Source organism: Ictalurus punctatus, chromosome 2 (genome assembly GCF_001660625.3).
Source record: "Ictalurus punctatus breed USDA103 chromosome 2, Coco_2.0, whole genome shotgun sequence".
Lineage (NCBI taxonomy): Eukaryota > Metazoa > Chordata > Actinopteri > Siluriformes > Ictaluridae > Ictalurus > Ictalurus punctatus.
The window spans coordinates 30472952-30494862 of record NC_030417.2 but is presented as its reverse complement, the minus strand read 5'-3'; the positions used below and the strand labels follow the sequence as shown (position 1 = coordinate 30494862).

Sequence of the window (21911 nt, the reverse complement as noted above, 5' to 3'; positions counted from 1 at the left end):
GAGACTGGTACAATAGTGTCTTTTGATGAAAACAAGGAGAGTGCAAAGGGTCGGAAGAAACTAGAGAAACAGGACATGTTACAGATGGCTTTCTGATCTCTGATCTGAGAAGCTTGGTAATATCTTATTCATAGTACTTGTGGATGTATGAGAGAGACTCACTGGCTGTTGCTAGTTTAGTGGAGATAATGGTGGGGGGGGGCAATGGGTCAAAGATAGGACTTTTTTAAATATTAAATAAGATTTGGTGAGGTTGTAGTGCTTGTATTATATCTGGCCTTGGTCTCGAGAAAACAGTTACTTTCACACAAACAGATTTACGATGTTACAGTGTCTGAGTAACAGTAACTAGTGCCATTTTAATTGTAAACCATTACATTTCATTCATCCATCTTCAGTAATCACTTTTGCCCTGGTCATGATGGAACCAGAGACTGTACTGGGAAGACCGGTTGTGAGGAGGGGAATATACAGTACCCTGGATGGGATGCCCATCCACTTATTGGCATATTGGTAGATAACCAGAGAACCTAGAGGAAACCCATGTGAACATAAGGAGAATATGTTACCTGAGCTCAGGGTCAAACCTGAGAACCCTGTCTCTGTGAGATGGCACCACTAAGCAGTCACCATTACGTTTTATTAAAATTATTCATTCATGTACCAACAAAAGAAGTTACTTAGAAGGCAACATTGTGTGCAAAAGTTTGCATCCCACATGACTGCAGTTTATTCCTGAAATAACGAAGTATAAAGTCCAAAGCATATTAAAATACCATGAAAACAAAACACAGCTCAAATCCACATAACATGGGTCAAGGTTCAAGCATGATCGCTTTCCGAGTAGTTCAAACATCTTTTAAAAAAAAAAAAAAAAAAAAAAAAAAATACAGTGCAGCTATTATTTTACCTTTTTAAATATGTTTTGATAACGGATTTTATCAGTAACAATTCCGACCCAGGAACAACCTCTCTGATCCAAGTACCAATACTGACTAGGATACTGAAAAAAAATTATTCTAGATCATTTTTACTATATGAACATTTCTAACAATCCCTTCAGATACCCAAGTTGGAACTATGAGCTGGTGACAAATTAAAAAAAAAAATAATAAAGTGTCATAGGGGGTTTTCACATATAGTTCATTTTAAAAGTACCAAACCCAGTTCACTTAAAGTGTACCAGAAAGGAAGCAGCCCAAAGTGACCTCAGTCCTTTTGGTGTTCACAATATAGTGGACTCAAAAGAGAACCTGGTTCTGTTTTTTGATCCTCTTCAGCAATGAAGTGATCTCAGACCCTTTCTTGTTCACACCATAACTTCATAAGAACTCAGACCCCAGCTTATACCCAAAATTTCATCCAAGTCGTCATAGAAGGGACAGGAATCCTTCATTTCAGTCGAGTCATCACTTTTTTTTTTTTTTTTTACTTTTACCCTGCATTGAAGTGCTGTTCTGTTATAGCCTCTTTCCTTCATTTTTTGAGAAAACAAAAACACTTTTATATTCTTATGTGTGTAAATTTCAAGAAGTGCACAGCTCTCCCCCTGAGACCACACATGTGTGATCTGACATGCTGAAAAGTTTCGTGTTGTTTTTAGCAGTAACGGAACATGGCTGGAGGTACGGCAAGCCTCCAGGCACACATGTCGAAACGAAACGCAAAGCGATCCGGGACCTCATTGCTTTCACATATCACAAACAAATCAAACCACAAACAGACCCACAAACGAACAGTATTCAGTTTAGTTTTGGGTCCTTTCAGGGGGGGTCTGAGATCACTTGGTTTGTTCACATATACACGCTGAACCGCTCCGAGAGCGTTTTTAAGACTCAAACGAACTAGGTGTGAAAACATCCTTAGTAAGGTGTTGGGTCCCACATGAGCTACTACAACTGCTTCAATGTACCTTTGATTCTACACATATTTGGAACTGTACCTTAGGGTTGAACACCACTCTTCCAAAAGATTCTCAATTGGTGTGTTGATGATGGTGGTCAAGAGCGCTATCTAACACATCTCTCCAAAATGCCCCGGAAGTGTTCAGCTGGGTTGATATCTGGTGCCCGGGAAGGCTATGGCATATGATTTGCTTTATTTTCATACCCATCAAACCATTCAGTAGGCCCTTGTGAACTGTGGATGGGGGCAAGGTCATGCCCACTCCTATCAGGAAAGAAATATTTCCTCATAGATGAAGGTGATCAGTCAGAAGAATATTCAAGCAAAATGCTCCTAAAACATAACAGTCAAAGTCATGTGTTTTCCCTTTAATTGGCCACTCATCTGTATATATATATCCAATGATGCAAGCACCTCAAATCTTGTGCATGTTTAGGTTTTTTTTTATCTGCTATAGTTGTATCTCAGTAAAAACCATGGGAAGGTATTTAGCAGGCTCAGGTCTGCATCATCAATCAAAATCAAGTGAATGTGGCTTTGCAAATTTGGTCAGTATAGTTTTCATTTGCTACATTAGAGACTGGTGTCATTCATACATTTGTAGAGAATGTCCTATTTGGTTTTTTTTGTTGTTGTTTTTTTGTAATCGTAAACCTAACTACTGAGTCAAGAGTAGAAAAGTACAAAACATCATAGATCAACATTTGCCATGTTTCATACGGAGGTGTTTTAACAGTGCTGATGTTGTGTACTCTTTAACACCACGAGATATTACTGCCTTGCACATCAGACACACCGCCTTACTACAATCACCCTCTTTCAGTGAGAAATACTGCCACACAGGGCTCGACTTTGACGTGGTCCTTTTCTGAAGTTCACAGTGCCTGCTGGTGCAGTGCAGCCTGTTATTGCATATGGTCCGGTTTGTGTAGCTGAAAGCCGCTTGGAACTCTACAGGCTGGTTCTGAATCGTGGTTTCTGCAGAACGTGGACCTTCAGTGCTGTATGGATGCAGACCAGCTCCTTGTTGTACTCTATTCTGATAATTTCGCTCTGAAAACAAATCCCAGTTCTGTGGAGACCAGCTCTGGTTGCTGGCATCCATATTGTCCGTGGTATCACCTAAATGTGACTCTATATTCATTGACTCGACTTTAACTTTTATGGGAAAATCAAAGTCTATTATGTCTTGATCAACAGTGTGCGAGTTTAACTGAGAGGTGCACTGGGGAGGTTCCACAGTGTTGTCTGTCGGCCTAGTTTCAGACTCGGAGTCAGAATGTGCAGGGTACTGAGGGGTGGGATATTCTGATTTTATGCTCGCATTTTCTTTCTTTGCTGCTCGGTGTTGACTCAGGCTCTCCTGGGGCTCCGTTTCCTGCTCCAAGCTTGAGATACAGTCTTGTTTTCCATGAGACACAGAAGGAGCCCCACCTGTGAATGACAGAAAAACCCACATCAGAGGAGCCCAGATGTGATCATGAAGCACCACGGCCCAGTACAAGTACAAGAGATTCAACAGCTCATCTTACCCTATCTACTGTAGCAAAATTCCGATGGGAAGAAGTATTAGCAAAACTATCAATGCTTCTAAAGCTAACCAAAGACAAAATAAATAGCAAAACAATAAGTGAAAACTGGTAGTTTAATTAATATGTCACATGGTTCCCTGGTGGACTAGTAGCTAGCATGCGGTACTCTCAAAGCCACAGTCTGGGTTTGATTCCTGGTTAGGGAACTAACCCCAGCCACTGGAGGATTGAATGAACGAGTACACTGTCAGTGCCGGTCCCAAGCCAGGAAATTGTCAGATTAGCAAAACGAGCTAACTGTACTAGATATAATGATAATGAGTCTTTATTGATCACATACACATTACAGCACAGTGAAATTCTTTTCTTCGCGTACCCCAGCATGTTAGGAAGATGGGGTCAGAGCGCAGGATCAGGCATGATACAGCACCCATGGAGAAGAGAGGGTTAAGGGCCTTGCTCAAGGGCCCAACAGTGGCAGCTTGGCAATGCTGGAGCTTGAAACCCCGACCTTCCAATCAGTAACCCTGCGCCTTAACCGTCAAACCCCCACTGCCCCCTACATGTACAAACTCTGCTACTTTCTGCCAAGCTTTATAAAACATTTAATGAGATTTTGAGGTTTTTTTGTGATTGTTGTGGCCAAAAATGCTTCATTTTGCTGTGGCTTTTTTCAAAATTTGCGATGCAACTTTTTGCAAGTTTTTTTTGTGCTTTTTTGCAGAAAAATACATGTATTGGCGAAATTGCTATTTCACAAAATAGTTTTTCACGGTCTTTCTCAGTGATGGTTGCTGTTAAGAGAGATCTTTAAAGCTGGACTCATATTCATATGTGAATCGAAGAGGGCTTTGGCTGAATTGCGTGTTGTGATGACGTCACATCACGCGTCTTGGCCCAAATCTGTGGAAAGTTCCTCCGAATATTTTACATTCATTTCTGCAATCTCAGAATCCTGGAAGGACTGTAGGACAGGATAAGATGAAACCGCAAGATTTTATTCAATATTTCAGCATCAAACAGTAAATGGGAACGAACTGCAGGTAGGAATTACAAGTTGTGGGGAACTGAAGAAACATCCGACTGCACAAGCCATAGGATTGGTCAGAGGAATCATTCAAGCCAAGTGTTTAGATTTGTCGCTTTACCACGTCAAATGAAATTTGCACGGATCTAAGAAAATCTGAATTTAAATGTCGCTTGTTGCCGACATTGCAGAATTTGTCATGCACATTTATAGAAAACGAATGACTGCCTGTCACACTGCTGCTTGCTCATATGAACATAAGGTTACTTTCAGGTTTTTCCAGCTCTCCTCACACCTGCTCATGTTCCTCAGTTTATCCGAAAACTCCATTCAGATGAATCATGTGCACTGGAGACACTGTATGTTAGAACATGCTCTGTAACACACATACTAACCTTTGTTATTAAGGCAAAACACTACAGGTAGAAATAACTTTGGTCATGTCAGTCACATCAGATTTTTGGATAAATTACAAACAACATGTTTAAAACTGAAAAAGGTCTTAAAACTTAAAAATAAAAATGCAACTATTCAGCATTTCTAAGCAAATTATGGAGAAGCACCACCCATATGGCAGAATCACATCATGTAATATATTCCTGAAAAACCTGTTTTGTATCTGTCTTTAAGCCATAAGTGTCAATTTAGTTTATAACCCTGACTACTTACAGTGGAAACACATTAAATGTTTACTTTAAAATCAGTTTTGTTTTAATGTTCAGAACCAGAAGCATTCATGACATGTTACATGTTCATGTCTATTACTAATTAAAAGTATATTTTCTCATTAATTTAACATCTTTCCAATTCAAGACTATATTTTTAGATTTTTAATAAGTATTTTATTAAGTATGCACTTTTTTCACACCCATAATGTTGTTGTTTCCCAACCTGTGGTCACAAAGTTGGAAGCACACAGTTATTAAAATTTGGATCTAAGAGCCTCAAACATGTTCCAGCATGAACGCGAGCTTCATGAAGACATGGGTTTGTTAAATTGGAGTGGAAGAACTCGAGTGTCCTGCACATGAGCCATGACCTCATCCCCAGGGAACAATGAACTGAACTTTGGGATGAATTGGAACATCTGTACCTGCCTTCACTAATGCTCTTGTGACTGAATGGACGAATCTCCACAGCCACACTCTAAAATCAAGTAGAAAGCCTTCCCTGGAGAGTGGAGATTATTATAGCAGCGACTAAATCTGGAATGGGATGTTCAAAAATCACACATGATGGGATGGTCAGTGTATTTTTAAGCCTCTGCTTCTAAGCATTGTATTTGATTTAATTTGATTGAGTAAAATCCATCCATTCATTTTCCATACTGCTTAACCTATGGACAATTTGGAAATGCCAATTAGCCTACAACGCTTGTCTTCGGACTAGGAGAGGAAACCGGAGTACCCAGAGGAAACCCCCGACGCACATGGAGAACCTGCAAACTTAGCGCACACATAGCAGAGGCAGTATCTGATCCCCGGTCCTGGAGATGCGAGGCAAATATGCTAACATTAACTGAGTAAAATAACATACAAAAAAATTTTCACATTAAATTCCACATTATAATACATGGCTAAATAGGGCTGGATGATATGACAAAAACATCATATCACGATACTTGAGGAAAGTTCTACCACACACGATGCGTGTAATGATATATAACTTAGCTAAGAAACTGTCTGTAAAACAGTAGTAAACTAAACAGAAAAAAAAATGTTAAACTGAGTTTTGCGATACTTTTCTTTTATGCCTAAAAAGCCCACAAAGATGAAGCGGTGGCTCAATGGTTAAAGCTCTGGGTTACTGATCAGAAGGTCAGGGGTTCAAGCCACAGCACTGGCAAACTACCACTGTTGGGCCTTTAACCCTCTCTGCTCCAGGGGTGCTGTATCATGGCTGACCCTGACCTCAACTTCCTCACAAACTGGGATATGCTGTAATGTACATGTGACTGTTTTTTCTTCTTCTCTTCTAAAAAATAATTACGTCAAATCAACAGCATACATTCAGTACCATTTTAATTTGTACTTTTTAAAAAATACATCACCGTACCGACAAGATCTCAGAAAAGTGTATCATGTGATCGTTTATCATGATATCGATACGCCCAGCCCTCCAGATGGTAAACAGTCTTATTTAGCACTTTTTAACCGGTTCTCATTCACCCATTCACACACACACACACACACACCAATGGTAGCAGAGCTGCCATGCAAGGCACTAACTTGCCATCGGGAGCAACTTTGAGTTCAGTGTCTTGCCCAAGGACACTTGTGGAGTCACGTTGGCCAGGAATCGAACCACCAACCCTACGACTCTACCACTTCAGCCACAGCCATACGGATAACACAAGAAATTCAAAACCACTTATTTCCATATTGTTGTGTGACCAGCAGACGAACTGTCACGGCCAGATCAAATGCCTGAAAGAGTTTTTCTGAAATAGCTTCCTCTCTGTTTGGAAGAATATTGTATTTAAGGGTATTTCAGGTGCACCAATTAGTAACAAGAAACATTAGACTTCTTGGTGGCAAGCAGACACGTCCCTGCCCACTTATTTTTTTTTTTTTTAAATATATATATATATTATAAGCTACAATAGAAAAACAAACAAACAAACAAACAAACAAAAAGCCCACTAAGAAAATCAGTTTGCAAAAAATAATTTATCTTTCCTTTCATTAAAAAAAACAAAAACAAACAAACCCTATTTGTCTGCAAACAATGTCCTGCTGTACATGATGAGTTGGATGAGGTGTATTAGATAAAGGAAGTCATCATCAGACACACATGAGCAGATATATATACACCCCCTCCCCTCCTCCGTGAGTAAAGTCACCTTACAGTAATAAACATGGCTCTCAGAGACAAACCTCTCAGCACTGCTTTATTACATCAGCACTTCCTATTTACTCCCCCCTCCTTCCAGTTACTTTCTAGATTACTTTAGGAATGGTCCATCCTCCTCCTCCTACAGAGCACGTGCATTTAATTCAACCTCTTATACAGTATAATCCTCCTACCCGGACTTGTTTCAGTAACACTGCATCCTGTAACCTTTAACATTTCCTTCAGATAATCGTTCTCTTTGCGTATCCGAGCCGTTTCCTCCTCGTACTCCTGCATCATCCTGCTCACTGTGTCGAGGATCTCATTCACCGCCGCGGACAGTCTCTCACTCAGGAACACGTTTAACTGCTCCAGCTTACTCATTTTACTCAGCGTGCTCCAAAACGCTTTCTTTCACTAGCCGAGTATGAATTAGGGAGTCGAGCTCGTCCACTGCACTCTGGCTCGCCGTGACGCCGAAGACGTTAATCCACACTGACTGTGGCCGAGTCCAAAAACAGCCCGCTGTTAGACTTTAAGACCACTACATAAGCTATAGAGTAATGGTTTGTGTGCACCCTATGTAGCGCATCTGTGTAGGGCTCGGAAGTCATTTGGGATTCAACCTAGATGGAGCAACAAAGAAAACATGCTCTACTGCCCCCTACAGGACAGGAGATGCAATCTGATCTGCGTTCACACTACAGAGGGAACAGACACTTGATTTGAGTTTCTCCTACATAAACAAAAGCAAAAAGCGTTTCACCTAAAGCAGAGGTTCTCAAGCTTTTGTAACTAACCGCCCCCCAAGCCTTCCCTATCATGTGGCACGCCCCCCAATATTGGAGGAGACCAGGTATAATGATTATCTATTCTATATAAAATCTATCTATCTATCTGTCTATCTACCTAATCTATAATCTGTTTTTGATAGATAGATTTTTTTTTGCGTTTGTGTTTTTGTACTTTTTAAAATTACTTTTCAAAACTTTTATGATTTTTAAAAAATAACTTTTATGACTTTTTTTTTTTAAATAAAACTATATAACGGACAGGTATGGAACATGAATGATAAAAAATGTTTCTGAACACTATAATTACTCTGAACAAGACAACTAGCCTGTAATAACGTGAACTATTTTACATGTAAAACATGTTGCATTACATTTGTCTTGCGTAACCAAAATATTCACGTGAATTATGTAAACTGGGACGAAGGGCGCGTCTCGTTATCCATGACATTGTTAAATCTCCGGCTCTCAGCCCCTCACGGAACAGAGAATCGCAGAGGTGTGAGTTCAGCGGGAAAGCAAGACCTCGCACCTGCAGGACAGTACTGGGAAAGTCTCTAGATTTGTTGCTAGGCGCTTCTTTTTTTTTTTTTTGGAAAAAAAAAAAAAAAAGTCACTAAAGGGGTTTGAAACGATTCTAAGTTGGCAACACTGGCCTGCACTGACAGCTAGATAAAAGATAGCTAAGCTCCGCCTCTCCCCAGCAAAAAGAAAATACAGAGGGAGAGGGAATGCAGGGTTTTTCATTTATACACATTCTATTTGAAAAGCAATAAAATACACCTAGTGCCCAAATGATGCCCTGTCTGTGTTTTTTTTTTCTTGAAAACAATTCGAATCGAAACCAAAGACTCGAGAGATGAACTAATAATTTCTGTTTCGGGTACTGCATGGCGCATTTCCTATGGGGCGGTCACCGGAAGAGCGACCGACTTGAACCCGAAGACTCGAGAGGTGAACTAATAATTTCTGTTTCGGGTACTGCATGGCGCATTGCCTATGGGGCGGTCACCGGAAGAGCGAACGACTTGAAACCGAAGACTCGAGAGGTGAACTAATAATTTCTGTTTCCTGTACAGAACCTATGAGTATGTTGCAGCGCATGCACAGTCAAAAATGAACGAATCACTCTCTGAGACAACTCGTTGTTCCTGAGTCATATTAAAGATTCGCTCATGAACAACACATCACCACCCCTCTCACAAATGACTGCAAATAGTTCCTAAGTCAGGTGTTCTCAAACTCCAGCATATGAATTTTGTGAAAAAAATATGAATTATTTTTTTATACCACAAGTCTTTATCACCCAGTATTTTTTAATTTTAGAGTTACAACATAGCATTACTGTAGCATTTGATCGCTGTATTATGTTAATAACATAATGTATGTATACATGTAAAATACATGACTAAAAACCAAAGAAATATTCATTACATTTACTTACGAGTCTAGTGGGAAGCATTGTGCTGTTACAAGAATATAATCCTCACCAGGGTGGTTTATACGGAATAATGACAGACAGAGTAGAGTCACCCTAACATGCACACTTTTCATATAAATAAAAAACAGAAATCATATCCACACACACTTAATATCCATCCATCCATCCATTTTCCATACCGCTTATCCTACACAGTGTTGCAGGGGAACCTGGAGCCTATCCCAGGGAACTCGGGGCACAAGGCAGAGACATCCTGGAAGGGGTCCCAACCCATCACAGGGCACACTCATGCACACACTACAGACATTTTTGGAAATGCCACTATGCCTACAGCGCATGTTTTTGGACTTGGGGAGGAAATCGGAGTACCAGGGGAAACCCCTGAATCACGGGGAGAAGACTCCTCACATGCAGAGGTGTAATTTGAGCCCCCAACCAGAGATAATTTGAAGTCTGGAACATAACGTACATCAGACAATTTGATCACTTTATTAAAATAGTATTTCATTTTAAATTTATTTAAGAACAAATAAATATATACTACTACGTAAACAAATATATTAGCAGCAAATCGTGTGCTGTTAGCTAAACATTTTGGCTACTACTCTTTCTCATCGGAGTGCTGGAAGAACGTTCCAGATAACAATTATGTACTATTATTCATTTATGCCTATTTATGTATACAATACTTTTGAGAAAAAAAGTACTTTTAAAAGTAAAATTAAAAAGTAAAATGGATTTATTACCCATCCATTTTCCGTGCTGCTTATCCTACACATGGTCATGGGGAAGCCTGGAGCCTATCCCAGGACACAAGGCAGGGGACAGCCTGGACAGGTTGCCAACCAATCGCAGGGCACAATCACACACACTCTCAAACACCCATTCACACATTACGGACAATTTTAGAGATGGCAATCAGCCTACAACGCATGTTTTTGTACTGAGAGAGGAAACCGGAGTACCCGGAGGAAACCCCCAAGGGATAACATGCAAACTTGGCGCACACAGGACGGAGGCGGGATTCAAATCCTCAACCCTGGAGGTGTGAGGCAGACATGCAAACCACTAAGCCACCTTGCCCCCAACATACTTTAATATAAAAAAAAAGCTAAAAGTTTTTGTTTTTATTTGAATACTAAGAAAATGCTAAGTTGAACAAGTTCAGTTGATGCTGTTTGATTGCTAATGCCGTAATTACAAAAATCATATCAAACAAACAGAAATAACAACACAATAACAATTAAACAGTATAATAGTATAAAATGTATGTGCAATATTGCCCTTAGACAGGGTTGTGTGTGTGAAGCTTGGATGAGGAACAAAGACAGTGACAATGACATTTTTATGACATTCTTGGGATTGTGGCAGTTCTCTTGCTTGAACCCCCTTGAACATTTAGGCTGGCTTTAGAGTGACTAGGGTACAGCTTTTCAGCAGGAATGTATTTTGTAAACTGACATTTGTGCCATCCTCTGCCTGCCAGCATCCAGCACCAACCCAGACCTGCAGTATTTTCTAAAAAGCTTAATTGATTCGATTTCCCAAAACAGAAAGAACGGTAAGGTAAGGTAAAGGTAAAGCAATCACTGAAGACGAATAAAAGAACATGGTAAATGTATTGTAAAACACCACGTGAGCATATATTAAGCCCCCATGTTAAAAATCAGAACCTTTATTTATGGGTTCCTGACCACCCACTACTGCCGGCATGAAAATTAAAACTACCTGCTCCTGTGACTTTTTTTTTGTGGGTGTGTGTAAATCCAAAATGGGCTGTTTTAGCAACATACTTCCTTCATCTTCTTATTTAGCTTAAACTCTTCTACTACTCAGTCACAACATCTTCCACCATGCCAAAAATATCTCACTTCACCACAGACAGACATTCCCAACAGGTCATCTTGTATTTTCACTTCTTAGAAATGAGTAGCACAGATTAGCACTGGTGGCACTCGTTTACACAAGCTATCAAAGGAATGTTTCTGCTACTACAAAACACACACACTTGAAATCCAAGTATCCAAGTTTATTTTGAACCTGCACTTAATTATGCACAATAATAACTATTTGGATGATATAAAAAAACAAAAGCATCTGTACTTGATGTAAGTGTTCATTGTTTCAAAATATTATATGAAGCAAGGTATAAAAACCAATACAAAATAAAGATGTACCTAAAATGTTCATATGAATTATTAAAATTTATTTTAAAAAATGAATAAAAATTCATAATTGAACACTGTTCACCGATTCTCTCCCTGGCACACCATTCACAGGTTCTCTCTCTTCTTTGCAGTCAGTTATTCCTTCATTGTAAAACTTCCTTAAGCGTCCTGTATTTGAAATAAAAGAGGCTTTAAAAAAGATTAACATCATATATGAAAGCTATTGATGGCCTGATAATACACAACTGATTAGATAGATATAGAATATCGTATTCTATACAAGTAGTCTACACTAGACGTTTTCGGGAACCAGCACGTCAAATTTAATGCATTTTCAGTTCAATATTAGATTTGATAGACTGCATGCTATTCACATTGCTTTAACAGTCACAGTGACACTGTCATTCATTGACGTGATCATTTCACATTGCACACTGAAATACACATTTCGTTTATTGCGAACAATACATTTAATTTGATGATCACTCTGAATGATCATTTATCTAACTTATTAGTCTTGGACACAATGCATTCCTTGCACGAATAACAACACGGTGAACATGGATTAAACATGGAACTCCTAAGACGAAGCATATAGGTTCATTTAAAAACAAATCTGCAACTTTTCTGAAATTTTATTAAAATACAAGTACTTCAAATATATTTTTTAAATATTTAACTAAACTACCACTTAAACATTTTTTAAACTTAAAATCTTTCGGCTGTGGCTCAGGTGGTAGAGCGGGTTGTCCACTAATCGTATGGTTGGCGGTCCGATTCCCGGCCCACATGACTCCACATGCCGAAGTTTCCTTGGGCAAGACAATGAACCCCAAGTTGCTCATGATGGCAAGCTAGCGCCTTACATCTACCATTGGTGTGCGAGTATGTGTGAATGAGAACCAGTGTAAAGCACTGTGGAATCACTAAGGTTAAAAAAAGCACTATATAAGTGCAGACCACGAACCCCCTGTAATTATGACTCCTGGTTGAGAAATACTGTTCTAAAACAACACCCAATTATTAACTATAAAATTTGAGATTGTAGTGTTTCATAGTTAATCAAACCATATAACACTAGTGCTGTTACTTTACCTCTGTTTGTTGAGTCAAACTCTTTCCTCTGAAATGTTGGAAGGCTCTGATGTACCTGCCGTGCTCTCAGCCAACGGCTACATGTAAAATAAATAAAATGATACATTTTCCCAGCTACTTTATGACATCAGATTACAATAAAATAAAAATGAAATGACTTCTAGAGCAACCTGTTGATGGAGCTCACTGTCTGCTGACTTCTCTCCACTGGAAGATCGGTTTTTACGCCTTCTTGATTGATCCTTGTAAATGCTTAAATGTCTCTCTTCTGAAGAATGAACAAACACTGTAAAACACTGTACAACTTATTGACTGAACGTACAGTATCAAGAATGGTGCCTTGGACTCACCATGATGGATCATTCTGTGGTTTCGATAGCGATACTTCTGAATGAACCCAATGTTACACTCACTACACCAGAAAGGCCTTTCATCTATAAAAGCAAAAGAAAACTGGAACTAAGTAACCATGAATTACTCAGTTGAATGTTTTTAGGTGTGGAAATATTTCATTGCTCATACTGACCTGTATGAGTGTACTCATGTCTGCGTAGGTGATATGCACTGCAGAAAGCAGCGTTGCAGTGCTGACAAATATTCAGCTGTGTGTTCTGTGCTGCACTCGCCTCCTCGTCTGAAGGGTTGTCAATCACTCTTGACTGTGTATGGAAACAGAACAATATTATAGGTAAATTGTATGCAATAAGCGAATTGAATCACCCTTGTTTTCATATGAAGACTTTATTAAAAGCTTATTTAAATGCTGTTTAAAACCTAATTTGCAGTGGTGATGTATGTATGTATGTATGTATGTATGTATGTATGTATGTATATATATATATATATATATATATATATATATATATATATATATATATATATATATATATATATATATACACACACACATATATACTCTTGTAATAAATAGCACATACAAGGAAAATTGTCCATTCTACAGAAAAAAACAAACAAAATTACCATTGAGGTGTGACTACAGTGGTAGAAAGTAGAATTATCTATATTTCTGCATGAATATGACTTAAAGCAATCGTATTTTCACACAAGTCCTTAAAGTAGACAGCGAGAACCAAATTAAGCAAATGAGAAAAGTATTCTACTTGGTCATTTATTTATTGAGGAAAATGATCCAATATAGTAGTAAAAGTAGTAGTAAAAGTAAGTGAACCTCTAGGATTAGCAGTTAATCTGAAGGTCAAATTAGAGTCAGGTGTTTTCAGTCAATGGGATGACGATCAGGTGTGAGTGAGCGCCTTGTTTTATTTAAAGAACAGGGATCTATCAAAGTCTGATCTTCCCAACACATGTTTGTGGAGGTGTATCATTTCATGAACAAAGGAGATCCCTGAGGACCTCAGAAAAAGAGTTGTTGATATTCATCAGACTGGAAAATGTTACAAAACCATTTCTAAAGAGTTTGGAATCCACCAAGCTACAGTCAGGCAGACTGTGTACAAATGGAGGAAATTCAAGACCACTGTTACACCCCCAGGAATGCTCGACCAACAAAGATCACTCCAAGAGCAAGACGTGTAATAGTCCACAAGGTCACAAAGGAACCCAGGGTAACTTCTAAGCAACTAAAGGCCTCTCTCATATTGGCTAATGGTAATGTTTTAGTCCACCATCTGGAGAACACTGAACAACAATGGTGCACATCGCAGGATTGCAAAGAGAAACTCACTGCTCTCCAAAATAAACATTGCTTCCCTTCTGCATTTGCTAAAGGTCACATGGACAAGCCAGAAGGCTATTGGAAAAATTTTTTGTCAATGGATGAGACCAAAATAGAATTTTTGGTTTAAATTACAAGCGTCATGTTTAGTGAAAGGAAAACACTGAATTCCAGCATAACTTTATCCCATCTGTGATATGTGGTGGTGGTAGTATCGTGGCTTAGGCCTGTTTTGCTGCATCTGGGCCAAGATGACATTGATGGAACTATGAAATCTGAATTATTCCAGCGAATTCTAAAGGAAAACGTCAGGACATCTCAAGAGAAAGCAGGTCATGCAGCAAGACAATGACCCTAAGCACATAACATTCTACCAAAGAATAGTTAAAGAAGAATAAAGTTAATATTTTGGAATGGCCAAGTCAAAGTCCTGACCGTAGTCCAATAGAAATGTTGCGGAAGGACCTGAAGCAAGTAGTTCATGTGCTGAAACCCACCAACGTCCCAGAGCCAACATTCCTCCAAACCGATGTACAGGATCCTTCAACAGTTACTGGAGACGTTCAGTTGCAGCTATTGCTGCACAAGGGGGTCACATCAGATACTGAAAGCAAAGGTTCACATACTTTTGTCTCAATTGTTTACTTAGGTGCTTGTTGTCTACTTTTAGGACTTCTGATGATGTTTTAGGTCATATTTATGCAGAAACATATTCAGATATATATTATGATATATATTTCATAACTATATGTTTCAGGTCATATAGTTACACCTCAATGGTGGACCTACAACATAAAGATGTGTGTGTGTATATATGTGTGTTTTTATTTTTTGTTTATAGAAGAAAAACATAGAATTGGAGGAGGATGTACTAAAGGTGAAATCCCTCATTTTAATAAAGATTAAAGATATTACATGATATCTTACCTGAGTTTCAACATGAGAGCTCCTCCTCCATTCTAGCATGTGTCCGTTCTGGCTGCTTTGTTCAGCGTCAGTTTTCTTGTGCTCACTCTTGCTTGTTTCAGTCTGATCGTAGGCTGGAGAGCTGCAGGTTGGATTGTTGTGCACATGGTCGTGTCTGACCATGCTGGTGTCTGGAGCGAGATCACTTTGCGATTCAAGATCAGCAAGTAGTTGTTCACCAACTAACCCCAAGTCTTGACAGGGAGAACCTGTAGATTCTGGGTCGGCATAAAGCTGTGTTGTACAGTGACGAGTGTCTGATACAGGGGTGCTAACAGATTCAGGATTAGGAGTTTCCTGTTTGGTACTACATGACCTAGGCAAACTTACTTGCTTAGCTGGTAGCAGTTCTCCACTTAAAGAGGTACCTGGTTGAGAAGCAATGGTATTGGACATGGGACTAGCAGTGCTAGCTTCAGCTCTATATGGATATTTATGCTTGCATCTCTTTACATGATTAGCAATACTCTTACTGCTATATACTCCAAGACAATAAATGCACTGCATGTAGTCCTTATTCGATCCAGCTGTGGCATGCAGTTCAGATGACATTAAGGTTTTACTCATACCCACATCTTTGTGCAAGAGGTTTCCTTTGCTCTGCAGAAGATCCAGCAACTGCTTCCTTTCCTTTGACTTCTTGTCATAACTAAGGGCCTTTGCCACCTCTGGTTCTCTAGCATGTGCTGATAGGAGATGTTGTGTCATTCGGAGGGAAGGTTTCTTACAATATAAACAGTAATGTTTTTTCTTCAGCTTTAATTTAGCTTTTCGTTTGCTGTTTTTCAACCTGTTCCAGACATCAGATATTGGTGAACCCGTCTCCACATCAGGAACTGGCTGTAGGGGAAAGTATATTATAATAGTTAGCGAGTATGAGCTTTGAGTTTAAGCTGAGAAAAGATGAAAATGTTCAACAATCGAGTTAGGGCTAGTCTGTAGTATATGCACATGCAAATTGTGAATTTGCTCTATATCGCCATGGATACGGCCATCTGCTAAATGCTGTAAATGTAAATGAAGAACAAATATTTGCTTCCAATACCATATTGTTTAACATAATTATTAGAACCTTCCAGTACTACCTATACTCTCGTAGTTTTGTGAAATTGGTTCAACCACAACTGGAAGCAGAGGAAATGCAATCTCCAAATACATTTAGCAGCATTTAGGTCTCAGATGTATAAATAAGCTTGTGGACTACAACCCCAATTCCAAAAAAGTTGGGATGCTGTGTAAAATGGTCAACCTCTGCCCATCTTTACTTCTCTCTAAGATACTCTTTTTATACCCAATCATGTTACTGACCTGTTGCCATTTAACCTCCAGCTGTTTGTTTTTAGTAACACTTACATTTCCAGCCTTTTGTTGCCCCGTCTCAACTTTTTTGAGATGTGTTGTGGCCATGAAATTCAAAATTACCTGATTTTTGTTTTTCTTAAAGTGGTACATTTACTCAGTTTAAACATTTGACATGTTTTATATGTTGTATTGTAAATAAAATATGGATTTATGAGATTTGCAAAGCATTGCATTAGAATTTTTCTTTACACTTTACACAGTATCCCAAAATTTTTGGAATTGGGGTTGTACATACAAATGTATGCTCAGAGTCGGGATGTGCAGGGTATGGTGGGTCAGGCTGCTCTATTTTAATGCTTGTGCTTTCTTCCTTCAGCTCTGGGTTTTGACACAAGCCCTCCTGAGAATCGTGCTGCAGGTTTGACAAACCATCTTGTTCTCCCAGGAACACACCTGTGAGGGATTGAAAAGCCCACATCAGAGGAACTCCAGTGCAGACATAAACCATCAGAGTCCAGGACAGTTTGGTGATTTCCATGCTGAAACGAAATGATCAACTCCAGTCATGTTAAACCACTGTTTTAAGTCAATCACTAGTTTCCCTACCTCAGAACACACCAGATCTTCAACTTATTATCAAGCTTTTAATGAGGTGGATTGTGTGTACTGAGGAAACCAGAGCTCAGAACACCAGATTTAACCTACCTATTAAACCAGGTCATTGGGAAATCATCAAACTGAGCTGGACCCCATACATACAGGATCAGATATGCACACCTATATTGATGAGAGAGCCAATAATCAGCTTACAGTAATGAACATGACTTCGATTATTTCCATATACAATTTTGAACAGTTATTGTTATATAACTATGCAGGGTGTCCAAAAAGTCTACAGTGCCCTCCACTAATATTGGCACCCTCTGTAAGTATGAGCAAAGGCTGTGAAAAATTGCCTATATTGTTTAACCTTTTGATCTTTTGTTAAAAAATTCACAAAAATACACTGCTCTCATGGATATCAAACACCTGCAACACACGTTTATCCAAAAAATATATCTTTTTAAATATAGGTGTGTAACCATTATTGGCACCCTTTTAGTCAATACTTTGTGCTACCTCCCTTTGCCAAGATAACAGCTCTGAGTATTCTCCTATAATGCCTGATGAGGTTGGAGAATACATGGCAAGGGAGCTGGAGACCATTCCTCCATACAGAATCTCTCCAGATCCTTCAAATTTCATCAACAATGCTTGTTACCATAATTGATGGTCCCTGATCTAACTGATCGCAGCATTTGGGATTTGAAAATCGCACCCTTTCAAATTGCAATTTAAAAATGATTAATCACACAGCCCTAATATAGACACACATCCAATTCCAGGTTGATTAAAAATATTTCCATTTGACTGGAACTTCTTAATTATTGCCCTGATGGTGGAAATGGGCATTTTCAATGCTTGCGCTATTTTCTTATAGCCACTTCCCATTTTGTGAAGCTGAACAACCTTTTGCCGCACATCACATCTATATTCCTTGGTCTTACCCATTGTTATGAATGACTAAGGGAATTTGGCCTATGTGTTACTTCACATTTATACCCCTGTGAAACAGGAAGTCATGGTTGAACAATTTCCTGTTCCTAGTCACCCAGGTGTACAAAAAAAAATGTAAATATACTTCAAATATACTTTTCTCATATGTATTCATAGGGGTGCTAATAATTGTTGCACACCTATATTCAACAAAGATTTTTATATATATATATATATATATATATATATATATATATATATATATATATATATATATATAAACCTGTGTTGCATTTGCAATTGTTTGATATCCATGAGAGCAGAGTATGTTTGTGAATTTTTTTTTTTTAACAAAATATCAGAAGATTAAACAATAAAGACAAATTTTCACAGCCTTCTTTGCTCAAAAGGGATAATCGGATGAAATAATATCAGAGAATAGTATCAAATAGATCCTATCAGAGAATTCAAAACTCCTGTCAATCCTGTTCAAATGTCTATTTACTCATCTGCTGGATTTATTATAGGACAAGGCTGCTGGTTTGTAGTGAGATCCAGTATACTCCATGTTAACATGTGGAGCTCTTTTAAATATTTATTTTTTGGTACTTTGAATGAATGAATGGATACCAGAATTTGCATAGCTCAGATAACCAAGTCATTGCAAACTTAGATGTTTACATAGAAATACATACACAGTAGCCATCTCTAATAAACAAACGAATGCATGCTATATATCTAGGAGCTTTAACTCCTGTAGCTGATTTTGTTAACCGTACTGAACTATCTGAATGTAGGCCTATTAACTATTAAAGTCCTGGTTGTTAACAGTGGGCTGTTTACCTCAGAAATGTATTCAATACAGCAGTGTTTTCTGCGTTTCAGTCCGACTGTATTAACAGTCAAACCCAGCAGTATGAGCCTGAACAAAACAGACCTCAGGCAAACCCTAGCACTCTCAGTGGCGGATTTAGCCTCGTACACCTCTTTCTCTCTGCCATTTTTCGTCATCTTTTGTTAGCTAAAGTGTTGCATTAGCATTTTTATTAATCCTACCCGGGTTTATTTCGGTAAAACTCCATCCTGTAATCTTCAACATTTCCTTCAGATAATCGTTCTCTTTGCGTATCCGAGCCGTTTCCTCCTCGTACTCCTGCATCATCCTGCTCACTGTGTCGAGGATCTCATTCACCGCCGCGGACAGTCTCTCACTCAGGAACACGTTTAACTGCTCCAGTTTACTCATTTTACTGGTTTACTCTCTCGTCGAATATTACCGAGTATACCTCGTCTAGAGTACTCGCTTGCCGTGACACTAATCCACACTTGGGCTGAAATCCAAACGCGCTCACTGTTATATTTATAGGGCACTACAGAGGGTGCACAAGGCATTCATTCAATCCTGTTTGTAGGGCGCCTATGTAGGAAGTAGGAAGCTATTTGGTATTTATTCTCGATGCTCTACTGCCACTTACTGGACAGGAAAAATATTATCTCAACCATAAACAAATCCAAACATTACTTGTTCTGAAGCTCAGTATTTTCTGACACCATATGTATATATCTGTGTGTGTGTAGGTGGGTGTGTGCGTACACACACACACACACACACACACTCACACACACACACACACACACACACTTTACAGGGGTGCAACAATGGGGTATGCAGTAGTATATGCAGTGCATAGGGGGCGCCATTGTGCCAAAATCCTTCTTTGAAAATCTTCTTTCACAAAACGTTATAAATAATCAAAAGCTCATTGGTTGGAAAATAATGAAAGGAAACATTTTTATTTAAACTTTTATTTAACATTTTAAGGGAGTTTCTAGACGCAGTTTTTCACAGATTGGTGAACCTCTTTCCATCTTTACTTCTGAGAGACTCTGCCTCTCTAAGGCTGCATTTACACTGCAGGTCTTGATGTCCAATTCCGATTTGTTGACTATATTTTTTGACGACACGCTTACATCTTCTTTTAAAAGTGACCCATATCGGATATCTGCATTTACACTATACACTTCGTGAAACAACCCAAGGTAGACGTCACCGGAAAAGCTTAGGCCGAAAAGGAAGTAAAAACGGCGCAATTTGCAAAGGATGCAGACGAAAATATAATACAAGCTTTTGCTTTCTGCACCGTATTTAAAGGTAAGCAAAACACCGGGCTCTTAAAGCTTGGTTTATACTCGACGCGTTCCATAATAGTGCGAGGGAGTTTTTTTGGGGGGTGAAGTCTGTTTTCATTCATCAGTATCTTCACAAATAAACACAGTCACTATACTACACTGTCAGACAGTGATTAAACCTCATTCTTTTGTCTCTGTACATAAAGAGACATTTACACTGATGAGTGGCCATACAGGGTGATCATTCTGTAATAACTTTATTTTGTCTCTGTACATAAAGAGATATTTATATTGATGGACAAACATAATCACCTGATACTGTAAATGTGAGACATGACATTTGCAGGAAGCTCTCACTTTTTGCTTCTGTCTACAGTAATCACTAACATTTTGTAAATGAAACTACAATAAATAATAAGTCTAGTTAATGATAGTAAAGGTCAATGTTTAATAAAAAATCGTAATGAAATGAATAAAATGAAAACAATTGAGGTTGTTCAATTTACTTGTATACATGTTCTCATATTTATAGCAATATTTGGTTGTAATGTGACAAGTGATAATCTCAAGGTTTACTGCTTTTGATATGATTCTTAGCTCTTTATTTCATACTGTGGGTTTTAGTGAAGTTTACTGAAAACTAACATCGTCAACAACAAACACAACAACTCCTCCTCAGCATTCAGCAACTCCACGCGAAACGCCTTGTTTGTGAGCGTTGCTATGGTTGTTCCGACAAACTACTTCTTCTCTTAGCTACTTCCTGTTGGTTTATAGGAAGATTACTCAGAGTCGCCCCCTTTCGCTTCAAAGAATATTACAACGGCGAGCGCGTCCAGTATAAACGCCTGGTCCGGTCGGGGAGCGGAGGCTCGCGGTGCGGATCCAGGCGGAAGTATAAACAAGGCTTAAGGCGGAGAAAAAAAAAGAAAAAAAAAAGAAGAGAGCCCTTGTTGATACTGTTGGCCAAGATACTCTTTTTTTTTTTTTTTTTTTTTTTTTTTTTTAAAATACCCAATCATGTTACTGACCTGTTGCCAATTAACCGAATTAGTTACAAAATGTTCCTCCAGCTGTTTCTTTTAAGTAACACTTAACAGCCGTTTGTTGCCCCGTCCCAACTTTTTTGATACGTGTTGCGGCAATGAAATTCAAAATTTATCTAATTTTTTCCTTAAAATGGTACATTTCCTCAGTTTAAACATTTGATATGTTTTCTATGTTCTACTGTGAATAACGTCGGTTTGTAACATTTGCAAATCATTGCATTCTGTTTTTATTTAAATTTTACACAGTGTCCCAACTTTTTTGGAATTGGGGATTAAAGTCCATTTTATTGAGGTGGAATTTTATAGCTGATTATTTAACTGGATTTACAGAGCAGCACATTTGCTTCTGTTGCTGTGAGTCGTTTATACCAACATTTATTTATTAGGATAAAGACCCAGACAATTTGTGCAGCATTTTTTAACTTGCAGTGTTTATTTTTT

At 38.6% G+C, this 21911-nt stretch overlaps 2 protein-coding genes across 3 annotated transcripts; both read right to left on the bottom strand.

Annotated features, from left to right (window-relative positions):
* Window positions 1-693: 693 nt before the first annotated feature.
* On the bottom strand, window positions 694-7850 carry LOC108274046 (uncharacterized). The gene is made up of 2 exons (XM_017483835.3): window positions 7491-7850; window positions 694-3339 (listed from the first exon to the last, which is right to left on the bottom strand). The coding sequence occupies exons 1-2, from the start codon at window positions 7678-7680 to the stop codon at window positions 2603-2605; spliced, it is 927 nt and encodes a 308-aa protein (XP_017339324.1). The 5' UTR covers window positions 7681-7850; the 3' UTR covers window positions 694-2602.
* A 3692-nt stretch (window positions 7851-11542) lies between these two features.
* LOC108274064 (zinc finger protein 236) lies at window positions 11543-19706 on the bottom strand. 2 transcript variants are annotated; one of them, XM_047149319.2, is made up of 9 exons: window positions 19348-19514; window positions 17461-17532; window positions 17051-17294; window positions 15415-16293; window positions 13318-13450; window positions 13142-13225; window positions 12962-13059; window positions 12792-12868; window positions 11543-11864 (listed from the first exon to the last, which is right to left on the bottom strand). In XM_047149319.2, exons 1-8 carry the CDS (start codon window positions 19371-19373, stop codon window positions 12806-12808), a joined length of 1599 nt encoding a protein of 532 aa, XP_047005275.1. In that variant the 5' UTR covers window positions 19374-19514; the 3' UTR covers window positions 11543-11864; window positions 12792-12805. The 2 variants fall into 2 exon arrangements, with proteins under 2 accessions (XP_047005275.1, XP_017339391.1); XM_017483902.3 differs by lacking the exon at window positions 17461-17532 and having other exon boundaries at window positions 17051-17208; window positions 19348-19706.
* Window positions 19707-21911: the final 2205 nt, after the last annotated feature.

Excerpts from the sequence above, each read along its gene's own strand:
- LOC108274046 (XM_017483835.3), bottom strand. The coding sequence starts at position 7,680 with ATGAGTAAGCTGGAGCAGTTAAACGTGTTCCTGAGTGAGAGACTGTCC. Across the intron at positions 3,340-7,490 it reads TGTTACTGAAACAAGTCCGG|GTGGGGCTCCTTCTGTGTCT; the intron begins GTAGGAGGATTA and ends TGTCATTCACAG.
- LOC108274064 (XM_017483902.3), bottom strand. The coding sequence starts at position 19,537 with ATGAGTAAACTGGAGCAGTTAAACGTGTTCCTGAGTGAGAGACTGTCC. Across the intron at positions 16,294-17,050 it reads CCGACTCTGAGCATACATTT|CCAGTTCCTGATGTGGAGAC; the intron begins GTATGTACAACC and ends TTTCCCCTACAG. Across the intron at positions 12,869-12,961 it reads ACAGTGAGCTCCATCAACAG|CCGTTGGCTGAGAGCACGGC; the intron begins GTTGCTCTAGAA and ends TTTTACATGTAG.